Source organism: Phallusia mammillata, chromosome 6, assembly GCF_965637545.1.
Source record: "Phallusia mammillata chromosome 6, kaPhaMamm4.hap1.1, whole genome shotgun sequence".
In the NCBI taxonomy this organism is placed as follows: Eukaryota; Metazoa; Chordata; class Ascidiacea; order Phlebobranchia; family Ascidiidae; genus Phallusia; species Phallusia mammillata.
The window spans coordinates 7,502,381-7,525,069 of NC_137257.1; the positions used below are offsets into that span (position 1 = coordinate 7,502,381).

A 22,689-nucleotide genomic window follows, 5' to 3' on the forward strand; every position below is an offset into this window, starting at 1 on the left:
TGAGACAGTAACTTGTGGGATAACACAACTTAGCCTCTTTTGTCCCAGCTTTAATCAAGTACCAAATTTAAACAGCTTTAGCGCAAGCCTTAGTACGTTTTGTAGGTTAGTAATATGTTATGACATAAAATCGATGATTTTGTATAATGCGAAGTCAATATAATCCTGTAGCAGAAAAAATATGAGAATTATTAAAACATTTTAACATAAAAACGTACATTTACCAAATATTGCCAAAAAAAATTATATATGTCAATTTGTGTATAGTAACATTAATATTTTGCTTTTCCACTTGTATATAATACCCATTGGTAGTGGCTTGAAATGGTACCGTTGGGAAGGTTTGTTTATAATTGTTGAGATTTCTAAGCATGTTGTTTTTAAGACAAGAAAAGTCCAGTTTTGTTTTTAAATTTGTTTAAATTAAATTTGTAAGTTTAAATTACTAACTTCAAAAGATTGCTGCAGTTTTTAGTCAAACAAATAGTGAAATAGTTTTGCTAAAAACAAAATTGCCAGCGATGTGGAGTAAAACGTAGACATTTTATCAAGCAAATGTTTCGACAAACACAAATGTCATCATAGGTGAAAACTTAAAAATGCACAAGTGGAAACAAGTGCGTTTCCAGACAAAAATAGAATGGAGAAAAGGCCAGTCAAATAATTCACACTGATAAAAGGTTGCTGACATAGCATAAGATGATAACACTCAAATTAAAACCAGTGGTAATCAGGTGTTGTGAGAAAAGTTTTGAACATTCAAAATTGAACAATTTCTCGATTTATGTTTTCCACATGTGACTCGACGCAAAATCAAACAAGTTTTTTTGCCAGTAAAATTTAAATTTGGTTCCAACAGTTTAACGAAAAATCAGCCAAACGTGCAATGACGCGTGATTTCGAGTCAAAGAAAGTCTTTTAATCCGGAAATGTTTGGCACCAAACACTAAATTACGTACTTAGCAACCAACGAAACGCAAATACTGGTATTTGATTTGATTTAATTATGTTTCCAAGATATGTTTTCTTGGTCTTGTAAACTTATTTCTGGCAATTTTTCTCACATTTTCTTGTTATGCTTATGACGTCAATCGACTAATCTGCCCGTAGACAACAACGTTAGTCAGTACGTGTCCAAAATTTACATGCAACCATAAAACAACACAAAAGTTTTGCATATTTCTGTTACACTGCGTGTTATGAACTAATTCTTTATTAACCTTCGTCTGTTTTAAAGGGTCAACATAAAACATTGCGAAAAAGATTTTTTTAGTAAGTTATTGTTAGTTCTTTTTTGCTAGCCCGAAATACATGAATGTTTGTATGGTTAAGAAGGTTTAAAAATAAAAACAAGAAAAAATGCTCTTTATGTGTATATGTATATAATATGTAGGCAATTGGTGGAGTGAAGAAATTTATACGTTATGTCAACGAAATTAACTGCAATTACCTTGCTACCAACAGCATTTTGTTTTGTATTTGGAGGTGGAATACTTCTTTGGTAAGTTTGGATTTTATTTACGTAAAATGCTTTGTTGTACATGATAACAATTGATCAATCATACCCTTTGCCTTATACGTTTCAGCATAAACAACTGAGGCTATTTGGTGCCTTAATAATTGAGTAAAACCAAAATTTTGATAGTTTAAAACAATTTTCGATATCTGCATGTTTTTTAATACAACTTTTTCTAAATATCAATAACTAATATAAATGAGGGTCACTGTGTTTACAGTTACGGCATCAGTCGAATTAACGGCAATTGTGTTGAAGGATGGCCTTTCATAAGCGACACTGGTACTTACCAGCCTGAAAGCTGCATCTTTACCTTGATTTTAAATTGTTCAGCAGTTTTTCTGGTACTAACTGTACATACCTATTACAAGTAAGTTACAATTAACGATGCATTGGCTTTTCAGGATTTAAGGCTTTTTTCTGAACCGTAGATTCAAAGTATACTCAAAATGAGCGGCAAACGATCAGTGGCAGTGTTCAACATTTAATTTTTTTAACAAGAAATATTTTTTTAGAAGGCATTGTAAGTTTCTGTTTGATTCAAATAGAATCTTACCAAAGTTTAGTTCAGAAGTGTTCAAACCTTTTTAATTGGGGCAAATTTTTATCAGGTGCGGACGCCCGCGGGCCTACCTGATTTTGCAAAGTTCTTAACTGGACAATTACAACACAAATATACAGCATTTAAGGAAATTTTTGGATTTGGTTTCCTCAGTATACTTTGCAAAAATAGTGTATACTTTCTTTTTACCGGTAAATAAAGTGCCATGGATAAGCTTGTCGCCACAACCAAAATCTCAATTCAAATTATGGCCATACGCAACAAAATTTGAAACAACAGCTGCGGGCCACTTGAAATGCCGTTGCGGTTTAGTTGCAAAAAATGCTGGGTCTTCCCAGTTTTGTTTGAAACAGTTTTAGGATCAACTATACACAAGAAAAATGCATACCACGCAGGTGCGTTCAAATGTCTGGCCAGTGTCCAAAAACTAACACGGCAGGGTGGTACGTTGGAATGATGGTAGCAGCTGGAATAGTTATGGTGGGTTCGTTTCAGGTAAGCATTGTTGTGATCGGACATCTAAATGTAAAAACGATCACCAACGTTTTTTTGTTTCAGGCTTCTTGCAAACTCACGTTTACGTAATATGTTTTTAATGTATGTTTACCCACGTTTCTTTACGAAAAAAATCTTTGTAATGAAGACACAGACTATATTGTATTTGGGTTGGGGTAAAAATAATCCCGAAGCACTTTCACGTCTGGTCGCACTTTTGGATTTAAACATCGAGATTAAAGCATGATAAGCTAGTAACACAACTCTAACCTATATATTATATTTAGGCTGTTCCACAACAGAATGCACTTGTAATAACACATCTGGTTGTTGCTTATTTTGCATTTATTTCTGTTGCCATCTACTCTTGTTTGGTAGCCGCGATAACGTGGCGACAAAGATCAACGTCGGGACAAAGGTCGTGGCTGCCTGTGGCACGCATAGTTATGGCAACTTTGGTAGTTACAACGTTTGTGACATGTATCCTTTCTAAATTTTCTTTCCTTAACAATCAATTGACTGCAACGAATGTCAATACAATGACAAAAATTTCCTTGATAACATATATTTTATGATATAGCATGCAGCTTTGCTTTTTTGCAACAAGATATAAGTTAATGATTTTTCTTAAGTTAAATGTCATATTGTTCCTGTCGTTGACTTGAAACAGTTGCAAGTTTGGGCAAGGCATATTATGTAAGTACATGCACAAAGTATTCAATTATATTTGAAGATTTTCTTAAAACTTTTAATTAACAGCCTGATAGGAAAAAATATAGTTTCTTGATTTTTTTTTTGCTAACTCTTTTTAGAGCAAAGTTTGTATGGTGTAAGTCAATTCAAGCCGTTTGTATGTTTCGGCGCTTTATTATGTACACTAACTAAACGTTGTCAACAACGAGTTGGATAGTAAATTGTGTTAACATTTTTAATTTGTGTCAGTAAAATATCAGTTAGTAACATTTGTGAAAATTCCAAATCACTGGTTTACGGGGACTTTTACTGGTAAACTTATCGGTAAAAAGTATGAACTGAACATAACTTCGTTTTTTCCAGTTTGATTCGGGGGCGAGGGAACACGCATCGATCGCGCAATGGATATTTGTGTTTTTAACTTTTCCCTTTGTATTATCACTGACCGTGGAGCTTCGGCAAATCACATCGATTCATACAAACATCGAAATCAAAACACCACGAACCTGTGAAACCGTAACAACGCAAACAAACAATGCGTTTATTAACACAGAAATAGGCATTAAAAACGATAATGAATCAGAAATCGTCCTTAAAAACGTACATAAAATAGAACAAAACCGTATAAAACAATGATTCAAAGTGTTTTTATGCAAAAGAATTGTAATGTGTATTTTTTTCACGCAATTGCAACGTAGTTTACTGTTCAACTAGTTGACAATTGTTGTGAAATGTAGATGGGTTTCTTGTACTTAATTTGTTGTTTTATGGTAATTTATGGTAACTGACGAACGTGACTGCACAAATTGACAAATGTCAACGCGTATACATCCAACACAACGTAAAATTGTTTAAAACTTTTGAAGTGAGTTTGGTATACGTTTGCCTTACCTCATCCGCAGTTTTTGAAATTTGTATTTTAAAAACTTTAATCCTGTGATACTCTCTTGCAAACACAGCCTTACTATTATTTCGAAGTTGTTATTGTGCTCTTCAAACGCAAATGCAAATCGCGTTGACGTATCAGCCGCTGGGAGCAACCCGTTACATAAACCGTTATAGTGCAATTAGATACAATTGAAAACGTAACGTATAAAGTCATTAGCTTACCACTCTTTGTGTGCAATCACAAATGTTGTCGTTGAATACAAACAGGGCTTGTGTGTTAGAAAATTAAATGCAAGTTATTTGAACAGAAGAGATGATTTAATCAAGTTTATTCTGATATTGCTATAAACTGTCAACTAAGTTTAAAACAGTTTTGAATTATAGTGCTTCAAAACCTACAAGACAGTAATTTGTTTCTTTTAAAACAAGTCGTATTTAACCACTAGATGTAGACAGACAGCAAAGTCGCCCAAACAACGGACTTTGTTATAAATGACCACAAAAACTTTCTATTTTATTGGGGAAATGGAATAACATAGTGATACGCTAAATTATTTAAAAACGACCATTCTACAAAAAAGCAGTTTAGTTAGCTATCAAACATGGAATACCATCGCATTGCAAAACAAAAACATAATAATCTTGCTTTACAGCTTTAAGGTTGAGTGTGTGATATATTCAGATTACGTCAGTTGGAAAAGTTTGTCATTTAATTCCCACCCATGCGCAACGAATCCCGCACGATTCATATTTTGCCACATTAAATTGTTATTAACATTATAGGTCAGGCAACCATCTTACACAGTAAACTGGTTAACTCGTAACAAGTTTTTTTGACGTAATATCGGTCTTATGCGAAACAGCAAGTTTTTCATAATGAAACCCAACCCAAACCTTTTAGCGACTAAAAATCTAACATACTCCTTTATTAGCTTTATAATTAGTCTAATTAGGATGGCATTTGAACAAAGAAGCATGCGATAGCAAGAGAACAACTCAATCGGTTAGGCTTGAACTGTTTTGCAGTTGAAATAACAGCACGAGATGAAAGTAAAAGTTAATGCATTGGCATTGCTTCCTGTCGCGTTTTGTTTTGTGTTCGGCGGCGGAATATTTCTATGGTGAGTGTAGGTTTTTGTTTTAAAGAGATTTTAACGTTTTGCGTGTAACTTATTTTGTATCTTTAATTAACAAACAAGGACCTGTTTTAGTTTTTCTCACTTGTTTGAATTCATAATTTGAATTTGGATTAATCATTTCGTTCTGTTGCGTTGAGGTAATATACGTGAATACTTAAGTACAACCTACGTGCATTGCCCACTTATCAAACTTGGCACCATTTTGGAAAACTGTTTACCATTCTTGAAGCAGAGTAAAGAGAGACGTTTTTAAAGTTTATTATTTTCGGCAAATTGAAAACTAAATTTGTATGACTCTTTTCATCACAAAATTACTACGAATTGTGCTTTACGTTTCTGTTTGGTTAAAAAATATTTTGGGTCAAACTTTTCTTTTTATCCTGTTTTTCCCTTTACTTCCGTTTTAATAGATACCTTCTCTAATATATATTTCTGGTCTGTTTTACACAGTTACAGTATAAGTCGAAACCATGGAAACGACGTTGACGAATGGCCTTTCATCAGCGAAGTTGGCACTTACAGTCCAGAAAGCAGCTATTTTACATTAATCCTAAACTGTTCGGCACTGATACTTGTCCTTACAGTTCACGTGTATTACAAGTAAGTTCGTAGATTTTATTGTTTGTCTTTTGTTTAACTTCAAATAGCGTTTGACAACTGTTGCGTTTACCATTACGAACCTTAAAAAGCAATCGTTTTTCTAATTCTCTATATATCTGAAAAGGTTTGTTCGCCAGGGTTCTTCTTAAAATTTCTGAATCAAATACTTATGTGGTATGTTAATTGAAGGTCGTGCATCAACGAACATGTTTTTATCTTTCTAAATTTTTATTTAATAATTTTACTTTATATTTTATATACAGGCATGTAGAGATGTCCGACAAGTGTCCGAAAATAAACAAAGCAGCATGGTATGTGGGAATGATAATAGGAGTTGGAATTACACTCACCGCTACTTTTCAGGTTTGAATCTTAGTCAGAAATAACATCGCATTGTTATATCATATATATCACATATATTTTACAAACCAGGAGAAAAAAATACACTGAATAAGCCTTCATGACCTTTCCACATAAAAAGGAACATATTTCACGATATGCTTCCCTGCATAACTCAGCTTCTTACTAAAGTCCTGTTACACAGAGCTTATATTTTACAGTTTACTGTTTTGAGGATGCCTCATATAATTTTTGCCTACATGGCATTTCTCGCTGACGTTGTCTACGGTTGTTTGATAGCTGTAATCACGTGGAAACAGAGGTCAAATTCGGAGCAAAGGTCATGGCTACCCCTGGCACGCATAGTTATGGCCGGGTTTGGACTCTTAACGTTTATATTGTGTATCCTTTTTTGATTGAAGTTACCAAGGTGTAAATCGATATAATTTGAGTCGTTTACGCTTTAGATGTCATCAGGGCAAAAGTTGCTTTCAATAATCTAAAAATAGTCTAAAATGCGCAAATAAGAATTCAAAATGCTTTACAAATATATAACAGCTTGATAAAAAAAGTGTTTAAAATTGATAAGAATTTGTTTTGTAGGTGAAGAATTTAAATAAGCATTTAATTTTTGCAAAGACTAGAAAAAAATGTTGACAGGTTAAATAATTATTATTTGTCCTTCATCGTGTCCTATCTATCAATAGTTCACGGCTTGGGAGCAACATATTTCGTAAGTATTCTAAATCTCCAATAACTATAAAAGTGTTTTTTAACGGTTCATAAGTTTTACCACCAATACCCAATGAGCAACTTTCAATCTGGCTTTTAAAACGAATAACATTCAATAAAAGTTTTATTATCTTATTGACCCTAAAACGATGTCTGTATTTCTATGGACAGTGCCAACTTCCATTTTAGCTAAATTGTTGAACCATATCCTTACAAACGACGAATTAGTTGGCTTTTTTATAGTGCCGTGTTTTATGGCTCCGTCCGAATTACTGTGATATAAGCTTACTTATTTGACTACGAATTAAACAATAAGAACGTAGGTTTTCTTTGAATTGCTTACACATTTTTAATTAAATTCCAAATTTTGTTGCAGTTAGCTTCGTGGTCAAAACGTTACGCTACAATCGCACAATGGGTTTTCGTGTATTCGAATCTTCCTTTGCCTTTGACACTGATAGTAGAGTTGCGGCAAATCACATCGGTTCATACGGTCATAGAAATCAAGACGCGACATCCGCCACAAGCCACGGTGGCGACATTAACGAACGCAAGCTCTATTGAAGCAAATATGTGTGAAAACAACAAATCAAACACTGGAAATGATAATTAAGCTAATGTGCTTTATTACTTGTAATTTGCTTTGTCGCTTAACTGGTACTTACCAATTTGCACCACTTGTCGACCTTTCTGTAAAAATTTAACAAAGACTTTTTGTCTTCAAAACCTTTCGCTAAACGTTTTTTAATACATAGTTTTTCGTAGCCTTATCGATGTAGCTGCAGCGCGTTCAGCCCTTATCCACCAATTGTGCCTTCCACTTTTTTACGCTCCATATCGTTTCAAAGCTATTTTCGGTTTGGTGATTGTCTTAGTACTATTGTGTCACTATTTTTTCTTTTACTAAGCGAAATAAACCCAACCGAACTCCAATCGGTTAAAAATTCTTGCATAAACAAAAGCACTTTGTAAGTTGTACTGAATAGGTGACAAGCTAATCTTAATAAGATTACACTTATTCGATTGTCACTACTTTTTTCAATCCGCAACCGTTACGCCCACTGATAGCCGCCTTATGTTTTTTTTTCATTTGTTAGAATGTTTGTCCAGTGACGCACATGCTTCAGTGGGTTTGTGATCACGCCTTGTTTTCGTGCGATATTTTACGTCTAGCCAGGATAGAATAGAGGCAGTTGCAATGGCATATTTCGATTTTTATTAAGTTCTGGTCCAAAAGGATATGACGTTAGCACAAGCCTTCCGTTTGCCACAGCGTAAACAATAGAATCGCTTCGTTTGTGAAAACCAGCTCATCTAATGTAATGGCTTAATTCATTAGTGGCTTAGGTTGTAATGCCAGCATAACATAATGAGCTGCTTTCATAAAAGCCAAGCGCTGTTTTGTGTAGTTGGGAGGCCTTGAAGTAAAATAGGTTAGACAAGTGTTAGACTTAGTTTTAGAAAGTTTTGTATCCTTAAAGTGGATAAGTAACCAACTTTACTTGTGAAAGTGACCTTTACAGTAGCTGACAATGTACAGTAAATTAACACGATTGTTTTAACACACCATCAAAACAAATGTATCATGTCAGTTTTAAACGCATCGTTATGTAATAAATGACTTAAGTCAACCAAGAGTTCTTGCTTCTGAACCTAGACGAAGTTTGTACAAGTAAAGTTAGGTTGAATGAAAATGACAGGCTCTGTCACAAAGACGGCCAAGTCATATGTGCACTTTCCCCTACTATTTGTGCTGCTTTTAGGAGGTGGATTCTGGGTGTGGTAAGTGACGTTTTTAGTGTCATAAAGATTTATATTGCAGTATATCGATATGGTATTTCGCAACAGACAATACTAAACTATTTCGTGTGGTAATGATTTACTGGCTTGTGTAAACAGAGAAGCAGTAGTTAGAAAGGAACGGGTTGTTGGGTAGGGCAGCTCTTCTATCTGTGTCGCAGTGACTCAAATCGGGTACTTTAAGTCTAAGTTTTAAGTAGGGTTAGTCGTTGGCGTCGGGTGTAGACTTGGGTTTGAATAAACCGAGCTTGGTACGGGCCTAGTTTCACACCTGAGGTTTGTGTCGAATTTCATGGTAGTAAATTGAATGTTGCAGTTAAATTGGGACTTTCGAAAGAATTTTTAGGTTTTGGACCGGGTTTGGTACCCCATTGCGTACTCCTTAAAGCTTTGAATGACGTTATAAAAATAAATATTCACTCTGGCACAAAGATAGTCATAACTAGTGTTGACTTGGCTTGGTAATTTAAATCGATTAAAAACACAGCACAAACTGTGATGCAAAGATTACGTGATTAAGGAAATCAGTATTTGAAACGTTATTTTTTGGTTTTTTAACAGTTACGGAATTGCAGTAAGCAACAAGCATGTTGTTTTATTACCCGAATGGCCGTTCGTCAGCGATACCGGTACAACTCCTCCCGAAAGTTGCATTTTTTCACTTGTTCTTACTTGGGGTGCCTTCGCCATACTGATCACTATGTATTCATACTACAAGTAAGTTACACAATTTAATCGTCTTTTGTATCTGCTATAATTTCCTATTTTTTATATTTAAATATTCTGGCAAATAAAAATAACGATAAGAGAAAATTTCTCCATTTTTTTCGCAAACTTAGCAAAACATTGAATGCCAATGCTAGTAAATGTAATATGTTTAAACAATATTTTAAGCTAATTAAAGGCAAATATGTTCTTCCAGGTATGTGATTCAATGTGACAGACAATCAAAATGCAACATTGCTTCAATGATCGTAGGAGCTGTCGCATCTTTCGGTGTCACCATGGTTGGCGCCTTTCAGGTCTGTCCTAGGAGTCATATTTTTTTGAAGTGCCCAGCATGACGTTAACAATCTGTCACAAAACTACTGGTTATAATAGCCTAGCTATATAGGCTACTAAGCTTTGAATTTTCTATTTTCCCGCACACTATTGTAGGGTTACCAAATTTGTTTTTTGCAAAAAGTTGTGCAATATTTCGCCATACAAGGTGCCGTGTTTCCACAACATTCAACGTTCCCGTGTTATATTACAGTCAAGTAAGAGACTAAGAACAGAATGCACTATGCCAACAAAAATAGGCTTTATAATGCTATAGCAATGATTTAACTCACATGATTTTTGTAGTTTAAAGGCGTGAGAATGGCAACAAATTCGGCATTTTAAATTTTTTAAAGCTACGGTACATCACTGCTCACAATATCTCCCACCGAGCAAAATAAACTCACATTTAACAACCCAGACCCCTATTTGACTGCTGTCATTGGCAATCTGAGCGAAAAAAGAGCGGTATGAGAAAAAAATTTTTTTCGACAGTGGACAAATGTTTTGGTGCCTCATCTGATCGGAGCTGCTTTAGCCTTTTTCGGGGCAGCAATCTACAGTGTTATGATTGTCTACATTTCATGGAATCAACTTGTGCATAAAGTTCACACAAGGAAAGTAGTCTACTTCAGGATTGCCATAGTGGTCGTAGAAGTCGTTTCGCTTATTGTCAGTATCCTTTACCAAAAAATAGGTTTACATTTGCAATGGAAAAATACCTATCAGCTTTCCTATAGCAGAAAGTCAAGTTATTTCGTTAAAGCGAATGTTTCAATCAGTTAAATAAAGATAAGCTTGAGACCTAAAATGTTTAACTATTTTTGTAGATTTTGACATATCAAATCTGTTGGAATATCATAATGACGCTTTAATAACAAGCGAATATATATCACCTGTATGACGTACATGCAAGAAGTTTGTACTGTTTGGTTGGACTTAAACTTATAAACGTACCAAATAATATGTAGTTCTAGCGTTTTAATTTTTTTTTACAAAAAAAACTTTGCAACATTAATTTCCTCAATAAACTTTATTAGTGATCGCCGGCGGAGTTTTATTTCAGGTAAGAAAAACTTTTCCTAAAAAAGCGAAATCATTTTTTTACTGTTTGTATGCTCGGGTGGTTTAACCTGCTGTACGATACGATACGATTTTCACGTGGTTTTATTTGCAGATGGACAATAAATACCTGAATATCGCATCTGGAGCAGAATGGGCTTTAATTTATGCGGCCATTATATTTGTCGGGACGTTAGCGTACGACCTGCGACATGTAAAAGGCGCTACCGTCCGGCTACAAATTCGCAATATAGAATCACCAAGCATACCGCTAGGTGGCGTTGACACCACATACGCATCTACAGGAGTTTTAACTGAAGAACCGTAAAACAAAGTTGTTTCGGTTAAAAACTAATAGTGTGTTGCAGAAATGTCTTTGAATGAATCATAATCTACGATATTTTTTAACTATGCAATTCTGATTTGTTAATGCGTATTTTTTGTTTTTCTACTTCATGCCGACGCAAAACATATTCGTCCAAAATATGATTTGTTATAAACAAACTAATTTTTCTTCAAGACAAAGTTATAACCTGAATTGTTTTTAATTCACCATATTGTTTAGAATAACTCTTCAAACTTCCAGTATTCTTTGCGTTTCTCTTTCTCTTGAAGTTCATTAATTAGCTGAACTAACTTACTTTGTATGCACGTTAAATGGCCAACCAGGCATTTTTTTGTTAAAATGCTACATAGAATAGTCGATACATTTTTTGCTGTTGAAAGCGTTGTTTTATAAACGTATATTGCCAAAAAACAAAGTCTTTATTTTTCATTTGAACGTTTTAGTTTATTTCTGTTATATGTACTCGTTTGGTTATTTTGCGTCACGCTACGAACAAATGTACGTATTGTTTGTTTATTTCAGTGTTTAAAATATTGTTGACTTGCGTTGTGGGCCAGTGCCTATAATAAACACTATTTTTGGACTCTAGAAATTGCCGCACTAACACAAAAATTCGGACACCACATTTATTAAAGTTTCGCTTATAGAACAAACCTAAACGTATGTTTTGAAAGGTATTCCCTACTTCAGCATTAATTCGTGACCGAGGTACTTCCTTTACCAATCCGTTTGTATTTACGAATAGTCGGTTGTGGGCATGAAAAGGCAGTCGTGCAAAGAAACGTTTTCAAGTTGATTTCGCCTTTTTTCATTTTATATTATTTATAGGGGAATAAACTATGTTCAATTGTCTCATAATGGCGCTTTTGTTGTATTATTTTTTCCGCTGAATTTGTTTTCTGGCATATCAAACAAAGTGACTATCCACCGTTTTAATAAGTGAATGCATTTTCTTCCAATTTCAAAAATGGTCTTTCTGTCGCTATAGTTTCGATTCATCTTCTATAGTTTGTTTACCAGCCTTGTGCAAGTTACATTTGCAAACTCCATGGCCCAAAAATGACCGAGTAGTTTGTTGACGCTGAATCGTTACTATAAATAACAACGCCGTCTCATCGGCATGAAGGGCCTCATTAGGCTCTGGTAACTACTTGGCGGCCCGCAAAAGAGAAACTCCTTTGTGTCAATGCAAACAAATTTGCTCTGAATGATATCACCACAAAGCACATCTGCTAGCACTTAGTTACAATTCTGTTAAAGTTCCCCCAAGTGCCGATATTTGAAACAAGGAGAATCAGCCCGTTAAGTCGCCACAAAAAGCAGAAACCGCTTTGCCTTACAATGAATACACTTATTGACTTGCAATTTAGTGATGGACGTATTAATTAGGACTATGTCTGCTATGTCTGCTGCAATCGATCCGATGATTGTATGCAAAACGTGTTCGTGCCAGGATTTTGACAACCCTGTTTTAGGACATCGAAGACAAAAATTGTCGTTGTCATTAAATGTCCGGTTTTCGCGGTACAATGAAATTATCTCGCGGGTTACAATTGGCCTGCGGGCCTGCAGTTAGGCCTCGCTGGTTATTTTCAAGCATTCTGATTTAGTAGTCAGACATATATTCAATTTTCGATAACAGTTATACCTTTACAGTTTACACCCATCTGTGTAGTGAGCAAAAGGTGTCGATGGAGTATTGCCGTTTTCTGCTTGTTGAATACAAAATCGACAATGTGTTCTAAATGTTTTATGGGCCTTGTAACTATGTTTGATACCGCCCGCTAATTTGGCGCGTGCCCAGCTTTAAGTAGCCACTTTTATTATTGGTTCGTGTGCCTGTGAGTCATGCTATTTCCACATAGTTAACTTGTTTATACGATGGCTCATTCAAAACAGTATGTGATGTTTAGATTGCTTATTTGGCGAAATGAAACACGTCATCGCGCGTTCAGTGCAGGAAATTCCCTGTCCAACATAAACCAAAGGTTGTTTCCTCAATTGTGTGTTTTTGTTGCAGTCAGGGTTACATGCCCGGATTTATAGTCTTTATTTATCTAGTTGCAGACAAGTTTATAGGTTTAAATACACACGAAACCATTTGCAACGTCTGTTTTAGTTTGATCAGTGAATTACGAGCACTTAAATGCTGAGACTAATAAAGACCACCCGGTGATTATCAGTTGTCGAATTGGCAGGGGAATTATGTTGCATGCTGTGAAAGAAGGTTATGTGAATAACTGTATGAGTTCGGTCTAGACTTCTTTTTTGACATCTAGGCAGACTTGCTGAAAGTTATGAACAAGCCTAATTAAAAAGTCTATGTCTTTAAATACAGGCAGAAAGCAAACACTGTTCCTCTTGTTTGCCTGACTGGGAAATCTAAAATAGTAAGTTTGGCCTAAATAATACATAAGTGTGCTGTACATCAGTGTTGTTAGTTAAATCTATGCACAGACCCAACTGTATTGTTGCGCCGTATGTCTCCAGTTTAATGACGCAATGCTTGTTTACTCAAAGTCTTGGTTTCTTCGAAGAACGCCTTTCCACCGCTTGCGTTGCGGCCTAACTTCCGTGAATACAGTTTGTGTAAGAGGGTGGTAAAAAAAAACTAACAAAAATCCCCCTTTAAATAAGGCTTATGAAATGCGTACGTGCAAACGATAAAATAAATTTCCAATCAAGTCATAATCCCTTGGGGAAACACCTGCTAAACTTACCGGGTTGGCCTTCCTTTTCAGTGGCGGCAACCTATAGGTTTCATCATAGTTTCACATTCGACGCGAAAGCTATGCTGTTTAAAATTTAATGACAAGAACGTGCAGAAGGAAGCTGGAATGCCACAGTGGAAATCGTTTGTCTGGTTCCCTACACTTATTGTGGTCGTTCTTGGTGTTGGATTTTGGATTTGGTAGGTACATTATATGATATAAATGCCTGTATCTGCTGGCTTTAAATTCAAAATTTGATACACCATAAGAGGTAATGTAAAAAGAACTATATATTGTTTCGGCTTTTATTATAGTCATGGGCGTCCGCAGCGGGGGGCAAGAGGGGGCGCGTGCCCCCCGTGGAAAAAAAAACGCAAACGGTCGCAAAATCCGCATCTTAAAACAAAACACAATAAACATTCACACAGTGTTATACAAAAACTATTCTTGGAACGTAAACTGAAGACGTCGTAAGTCTCCACCCCGTTAAACGCACCCAATACAAGCTGTAACTGTAACAGAATAGGATGAGATTTTACAACAGATTAAATGAATCGAACATTATGACTTAACAATAGCTCGGTAACAAGCATATTATTACGTCATTGATGGATGTGTCAAAAAGCCATTATGTGATACCTTCACTGTGTCTATTGTTACATCTGATAAGGTTTGTGTATGTAAATCCTACTTCCGTTAAATATCGTTTGCCTACCTTCCACATATTACAATAATAGTTGATATTGTGTTTATTGCACTACTTTGCTACATTGGGATTGGCAAGAATGAGTATTTTTTTTCTGAAATGCCGTTTATCGAACGGCGACGTGACGATAGTTTGCCCTCCCCTGTATTTTTTCTTGCGGACGCCCATGATTATAGTATATCTACTATATCACATATGTTGGTAGCTTGGTACTGCAGTGCCACAAGTTTTGATAGTAACCATACGGCATACGCTTTTAATCGTTTCCTATTTGAATGAGTTGTTTGCAGTGGTGATGGCAATACAACTTTTCCATGTTGGCGAAACGCAAATACCGAAACATTGTTTCCTATAACATTGAAGTGTTGGTAAAAACTAAACCACTAGGTATTGATTTGAATCCAAACATGGCATTTGAGTTTATATTAACTACACTGTTCCCAATCGGTAGCCAAATAGACCTGTCCTAAAACATATGCCTTCTGCGCTACGTACAACGTTTGAAAAATAAACTATTCTATTTGTCCAATGAACATCAACAGTTTGCCAACATTTATCATATCTACGTAGTTTTGCGATTGCGGTAAGCAACCAGCATGTGGACCTGGTGGGCAAATGGCCCTCTGTCAGCGAAACAGGACAAAGGCCACCGGAAAGCTACATTTTCACGCTGCTTCTGACAGTAGCCACCTACCTTATTTTGATTACAGTGTATTTTCAATTCAAGTAAGTGACCTTAAGCCATGACTTGAAGATATGCAGCTGTTTCGTTACTTAATTAGGCTTACTTACGGTCTTACCTTTACAAAAACCTTTGTATATGGTACATTTTATCATTTGCTTTGAGAAGCTTTGTATATAACTCTTGATGTTTTCAAAAGGTTAGTTAAACGTTACAAGAAGAACTGGAAATGCAATGTTGCAGCTTTAATTGTTGGCGTCATCGTCTGCTTTGGTGTGGCTATTGTCGCAGCTTTTCAGGTAAAATTGATTTTTAAACAGACAATTATAAATACAGTTGTAAATACCGCTAAGCTTAATTAAAAACAAGAGTTAAGTTTGCTCCACTGGTCCAGACAATTCACAGGCTGTCAAAACTTAACTTATAAACTTATGTTGGATCAAAAAGTAATTGACATCGGGGTTTTAATTTAAAAATGACAAAAACTGTTTGTTAGTATTAATTGGAACAGTTGCTGCAATGTTCAACGGGCGAAATAAACCGAAATCTTTTCGGGTATCTACTAATTCAGTCAGTCAAATGCTCTAAGTATATACTTTCACCATTCTTGGAACTATATAGCCTAATGCGAAACAGGTAAACGATGGTTTATTAGAACTGCAAAGCCAAAGAATTTGCACAAAGTTTTAATTCTATTTTTATCAACTTGTGAATAAAAAGTTAAATGCAATCTAATTTGTAACTTTTATAACAGCGACCAACCCCGCCACATTACATAGGAGTTGGGGTTGCTTTTCTTGGGCTATTGATCTACAGCATCATTATACTGTATATCACCTGGCAACTTGCAAACTCACCCAGTTCGCAAAACAGCAATTACCCCCAAAATATTGTGTATCTGAGGATTGGCGCCGTTTCGATGGAAATCGTTTCTCTCATTATCAGTATCCTTTTTCTGTGACAAATATACTTAACTGTATGAAAACCATAGATTAAGTGTAAATATAATTCATATTAAAGCTTCAAACATCAAAAGTATTTTTCTTAACATATTACCAACAGTGGTCGTGAGTTACATTTTACATCTATCATCCAACCAGGTGAGAGTTATTACTAAGTAAGCAAGCATGACACAAACATAATAGAAAGTCGCTAAATTGATCAGAAAAAATTAGCTTTCAAAGCAAAGAACCGTTTAACTTAGTAGGCTCTCTATTTCAGAACGATGAAAGATATCGAAACGTGGCACATATTGGTGAATGGTTGCTTATATACTCTGCCATATTTTTCCTGGGAACCATGACGTACGAAATGCGAAAAAGTTGCAATAGTAAAGTTGAAAGTAATTGATGACCAAGGAACTAACCAAACACCACATTCTCCGCGCCCCACCGCCAAATTATAATTCTGGGTCGTCATTTGGTGTTGCCTTTCTTCTCAGAACATTGTTGTTGTTACCAACTTGAGATTTCAAGATCTTTGTGCTAGTAACTCAATTACCAATGTTGATCGATAAGGCAATTAGACTTACATTTTGCCTTCACCTAAATGCATGAAGGAAAAGGTCAACAATGCGTTGTAATTTTTTTTCATTTTTAGATAACATGGTATGCAAATACTTTCATAGCTGCAACTGTAGGCCTATTCTATTATGGCACAAAATATGGAAGCAAATGAAAGCTGCTTTGAACATTTTTTTATTGTTTTCTTATGACTGATAAATCTATGCTTGCTTTAAACAGGGGGTAGGCTAACTGACGAAAAACAAAATCGTTTTTTGGTGCACCTATTTTTCTTCTTTATTTGCTACATTTTAAATGGTTGTCGGATTACGTATACTGTGATGTTTGTGTTTACTTTTATCCCATATTTAAACCGAAACCCGTTTTTCATTTCCTCTTCACTGTTTAAAAATATATTTTTTGTAAGTTTGCTACAAAAAGCGTTATTATTAACAAACTTGTGATGATATTAACAGTTATTGCTTTTCCAAACAATTTTGGTTGTAAAATAATGAACGTTTAGACCAGCAACAAATGTTTAATGCTTATTTATGTGATAATGTGTTAACACAACAAAAGTCATCGTTTCCGTTATAGCCGTTATAGTACATGTAGAAACAAATGAAAACATAACCTATAAAGTCATTAGCTTGTTACCACTCTTTGTGTGTAATCACATACAAATGTTGTCGCGACAAACAGAGCTTGTGTGTTAGAAAATTAAAGAGAGGATTTAATCAAGTTTATTCTGATATTGCTATAAACTGTCAACTATGCTAAAGTTTAAAGCAGTTTTGAATTATAGTGCCTTAAAACCTACAAGACAGTAAGTTGTGTTGTTTTTGAAACAAGCATAGAAGCACTGGGACTAGATGTATAGAGATAGCAAAGTCGACCAAACAACCGACTTTGTTAATTATGACTACAAAAACTTTTTATTTTATTGTGGGATTGCAATATAATAGAGTGATACGCTAAATTATTTTAGAACGATCATTGTACAAACATAACGCTTTCAAGCGCAGTGGAGTTAGCTAAGCATGCAAACATGGAATACCATCGCATTGCAAAACAAAAATATATTAAACTTGCTTTATAGCTCTTAGGTTGGGTTTGTAATATATTCAGATTACGCCAGTTGGAAAAGTGTTTCATTTAATTCCCACCCATGCACAACGAATCACGCACGATTCATATTTAACTAAATTAAACTGTTCTTAACATTTGGTCAGGCAACCGTCTTACACAGTAAACTGGCTAATTCGTAACTAGTTTTAATGGCGTAACATTGCCATAAGGCTATACAGCAAGTTTTTCATGATGAAACCGAACCCAAAGTTTCCAACGAACTTGTATCAAACATACTCCTTTATTAGCTTTCTAATTAGCCTAATTAGGATGACATTTAAGCAAAGCAACATGCGATAGCAAAAGAACTTTCAATCGGTGCAGTTGAAATAATAGTACGAGATGAAAGTAAAAGTTAATGCGCTGGCATTGCTCCCTGTCGCGTTCTGTTTTGTGTTCGGCGGCGGAATATTTCTGTGGTGAGTGTACCCTTTTCTTTTAAATAAGTTTTAACGTTTTGCCTGTAACTTATTTTTTATTTTTAATGAACAAACAAGTACCAGTTTTTTTCTGTTTGAATTAGTAATTCGAATTTAGATTAATCATTTCGTTCCATTGCGTTGAAGCACAAACATGCGTGAATACTTAAGTGAAACCTTTACATTGTCTACTTATCAAACTTTGCATTATTTTGGGCCACTGTTTATCATTCTTAAAGCAGAGTATGTAACATAGACGTTTTTAAAGTTTATTGTTTTCAGCAATTTACAAACTAAATTATTTCAATGCTAATTTATTGGCACACAAGGCTCTTTAGTGTAACTCTTTACATCACAAAATTACTACGAAATGTGTTTTACGTTCCTGTTTGGTTAAAACTATTTTGGGCGCAACTTTTCTTTTTATTCTGTTTTTCCCCTTATTTTTGTATCTAGTAGGTGCCTTCTCTAATATAAATTTCTGGTCTATTTTATGCAGTTACAGTATAAGTCGAAACCATGGAATCGACGTTGACGAATGGCCTTTCATAAGTGAAGTTGGCACGTACAGTCCAGAAAGCAGCTATTTTACATTGATCTTGAACTGTTCGGCACTGATACTTGTCGTTACAGTTCACATGTATTACAAGTAAGTAGGTTAATTCCATTCCTTGCTTTTTTTACTTTATGCTTTCGCCAACTATTGCAGTTATCATTATTAACCTAAGAAAGCAATCGGTTTTCTAATTTATTCCATCCACAATAAAAAGTCTGAGTAATATTTAAAAATTTTGATAACCGAAACTAAGAACGATTGCCAGAATTCCTTTCGATACGTCAAGACCAGATATATAAATTGCATGTCAACAGAAAGTTGTGTTCCAACTAGCACGTTTCTATCACTCTAAATCTTTATGTAATAATTTTACTTCATATTTTACGTACAGACATGTAGAGATGTCCGGCAAGTGTCCGAAAATCAATAGAGCAGCATGGTATGTGGGAATGATAATTGGAGTTGGAATTACACTCAACGCTACTTTTCAGGTTTGAATCTTTGTCCAAAATAGCGTCGCATTGGTATATCATATATTGCTGTTATGACCTATGACATATATTTTGCAAAACCGAAGAAAAAATACACTAAATACGCTTTCATGACCTTTACACATAGGGGAACATATTGCACGACATGCTTTCCTGTATATCTCAGTTCCTTACTAAAGTCCTGTAACACAGAGTTTGTTTTACAGGTTACTGTTTTGAGGATGCCTCATATGATTTTTGCCTACATGGCATTTCTCGCTGACGTCGTCTACGGTTGTTTGATAGCTGTAATCACGTGGAAACAGAGGTCAAATTCGGAGCAAAGGTCATGGCTACCCCTGGCACGCATAGTTATGGCCGGGTTTGGACTCTTAACGTTTATATTGTGTATCCTTTTTTTGATTGAAGTTACCAAGGTGTAAATCGATATAATTTGAGTCGTTTACGCTTTAGATGTCATTAGGGCAAAAACAATCTGCTTTCAATAATCTAAAAATAGTCTAAAATGCGCAAATAATAATACAAAATTTTTTACAAATATATAACAGCTCGATAAAAAAAAGTTTTTAAAATTGATCAGAATTTGTTTGTTGGCAAGGATGGCAGTGCGGTACGGTACGGTACGCAGCAAATTTGATCAAAAAGTACGGACATAGGTACGGTACGCAAAGAAAGCTGAGGTACGGGTACGGTACGTGGTACCGTCCTTCACTAGAGCGTACCACCGTACCAAAAGCGTACCGTACCACCGTACTGGTACGCATATTAAATGTTGATTAAACGGTCATTTTTGAATCGTTACCATTTGCAGATAATATCAAAATTGTCTGAAACTTGAATTTAAGTTGTTTAAAACATGATTTCATCACAGTGTCCCTACCAAAATAGTGCTCAAAAAGTTTATGACGTCACTGCTTAATAATGCGTGCTTACCATGCAAAAGGAGGGTTACGCGCATAGGCGCCGAGTGGGCGGTGGCGGGATGGGTTTGTAAAGCACGGTGGCGGCCACCGTGGATATTTTGATTTGTTTGTAGCGGTATAGTACGAAACATCGTAAAATCTGAAAAAAAATTGGAACAATTTTGCTCTTAAACAAGCATGCTGGCATAAAAGCAACAAAACGCGTGGAAACTGCAACGTGTTTTGGTTAGAGCTTTGTTTATGACGTCAAACAAATTGTTGGCAGTGAATGTATGGCCATTATTATGTACAATGTGATTGTACTGTAATGAATGGTTATAGTTTATAGTTTAGACTTTGGGTAATACAAGAGCAACAATTTGATGAAACTTTCTAAACGTTGCTAAACCAATAACACGTTAATGCAAACTGTTTTAACTGAATATTATTTAAAAAAATGTTTTTTTAAAGAATTTAACGAATGTTACATTCCATTGAAAGTTTCTTGGGCTTTAAGGTGGGTTCGTGTGGTTGCACGCATTAACGACGTCACAAAAAGTGACGTCATAATTTACGTCCGCTACCTTGCATTTTTATAAAACTCGGCGCCTATGGTTACACGTACCGTAGACGTATTATTAAAACGCGCACGTGACAAGAACAGAGATTAACTCGTCATTTGTAATTGATTCTCCAGTTAGTTGAAAAAGCTAGCTAGTGTTGTTGTTTCTTAAGAAACATGCTGTTGAAAATTACCCACTGTCACTGCACGAGCCCATCGTAGAAAACGCATCAACCTTTCATTTCGAAAGAGCTGGTTGTAATGGGACAGCTTGTTCTTTAGACACCTCGCCTTGCATGTTATATTGTCATAAAATGTATCCAACTTAATCCCGATTGGTTTATTTGAAGGTACGGTACGCAAATTTTGGTACGGTGGTACGGTACGCTTTGATTTTTGACATTTGCTACGGTACGGTGGTACGGTACGCTCTACGTAACGAGGTACGTGGTACGGTCAACGCAATACGTACCGTACCGTACTGCCATCCTTGTTTGTTGGTGAAGAATTTAAATAAGCATTTAATGTTTGCAAAGACTAGGAAAAAATGTTGACAGGTTAAATAATTATTATTTGTCCTTCATCGTGTCCTATCTATCAATAGTTCACGGCTTGGGAGCAACATATTTCGTAAGTATTCTAAATCTCCAATAACTATAAAAGTGTTTTTTAAGAGTTTATAAGTTTTACCACCAATATCCAATGAGCAACTTTTAATCTTGCTTTTAAAACGAATAACATTTAAAAACAGCTTTATTGATCCGAAAATGATGTCTGTATTTCTATGGACAGTGCCAACTTCCATTTTAGCTACATTGTTGAACCATATCCTTACAAACGACGAATTAGTTGGCTTTTTATAGTGCCGTGTTTTATGGCTCCGTCCGAATTACTGTGATATAAGCTTACTTATTTGACTACGAATTAAACAATAAGAACGTAGGTTTTCTTTGAATTGCTTATACATTTTTAATTTAATTTCAAAGTTTGTTGCAGTTAGCTTCGTGGTCAAAACGCTACGCTACAATCGCACAATGGGTTTTCGTTTATTCGAATCTTCCTTTGCCTTTGACACTGACAGTGGAACTGCGGCAAATCACATCGGTTCATACGGTCATAGAAATCAAGACGCGACATCCGCCACAAGCCACGGTGGCGACATTAACGAACGCAAGCTCTATTGAAGCAAATATGTATGAAAACAACAAATCAAACACTGGAAATGATAATTAAGCTAATGTGCTTTATTACTTGTAATTTGCTTTGTCGTTTAACTGGTACTTACCTATTTGCACCACTTGTCGATCTTGGGCGTTTTTAAGCCTTGTAAGAAATTTAACAAAGACTTTTGTTAATCTTTCGCTTCTATTTGAATAAGACAGAAACTGATGATGCCTTAATAAGCGAAATTAATATTTCTGTTTCAAATAAAACTTTACACTGACGCTGATGGTCTGCCGCTCTCTTTGAGTATATTTTGTATCTTTCGCTAAACGTTTTTTAATACATAGTTTTTCGTAGCCTTATCGATGCAGCTGCAGCGCGTTCAGCCCTTATCCACCAATTGTGCCTTCCACTTTTTGACGCTCCATATCGTTTCAAAGCTATTTTCGGTTCGGTGATTGTCTTAGTGCTATTGTGTCGCTATTTTTTCTTTTACTAAGCGAAATAAACCCAACCGAACTCCAATCGGTTAAAAATTCTTGCATAAACAAAAGCACTTTGTAAGTTGTACAGAATAGGTGACAAGCTAATCTTAATAAGATTACACTGATTCGATTGTCACTAGTTAAACCTTTTTTTTCAATCCGCAGCCG

The 22,689-nt window shown here is 35.4% G+C and overlaps 2 protein-coding genes and 1 long non-coding RNA gene across 3 annotated transcripts; 2 read left to right on the forward strand and 1 right to left on the reverse strand.

Moving 5' to 3' along the window:
* Nucleotides 1-8,046: 8,046 nt before the first annotated feature.
* On the forward strand, nt 8,047-12,071 carry LOC145232052 (transmembrane protein 150A-like). The gene is made up of 6 exons (XM_080096556.1): nt 8,047-8,746; nt 9,326-9,481; nt 9,687-9,786; nt 10,301-10,481; nt 10,846-10,871; nt 10,983-12,071. The coding sequence occupies exons 1-6, from the start codon at nt 8,652-8,654 to the stop codon at nt 11,193-11,195; spliced, it is 771 nt and encodes a 256-aa protein (XP_079952682.1). The 5' UTR covers nt 8,047-8,651; the 3' UTR covers nt 11,196-12,071.
* Nucleotides 12,072-13,624: 1,553 nt separating this feature from the next.
* On the forward strand, nt 13,625-17,534 carry LOC145232054 (DNA damage-regulated autophagy modulator protein 1-like). Its single transcript, XM_080096557.1, has 6 exons — nt 13,625-14,124; nt 15,201-15,356; nt 15,512-15,611; nt 16,067-16,256; nt 16,375-16,412; nt 16,534-17,534. The coding sequence occupies exons 1-6, from the start codon at nt 14,051-14,053 to the stop codon at nt 16,660-16,662; spliced, it is 687 nt and encodes a 228-aa protein (XP_079952683.1). The 5' UTR covers nt 13,625-14,050; the 3' UTR covers nt 16,663-17,534.
* LOC145232055 (uncharacterized) lies at nt 14,216-22,533 on the reverse strand. Its single transcript, XR_013860821.1, has 2 exons — nt 22,158-22,533; nt 14,216-20,470 (listed from the first exon to the last, which is right to left on the reverse strand). It is a non-coding gene; the product is annotated as an uncharacterized LOC145232055 (long non-coding RNA).
* Between the last annotated feature and the right edge of the window lie 156 nt (nt 22,534-22,689).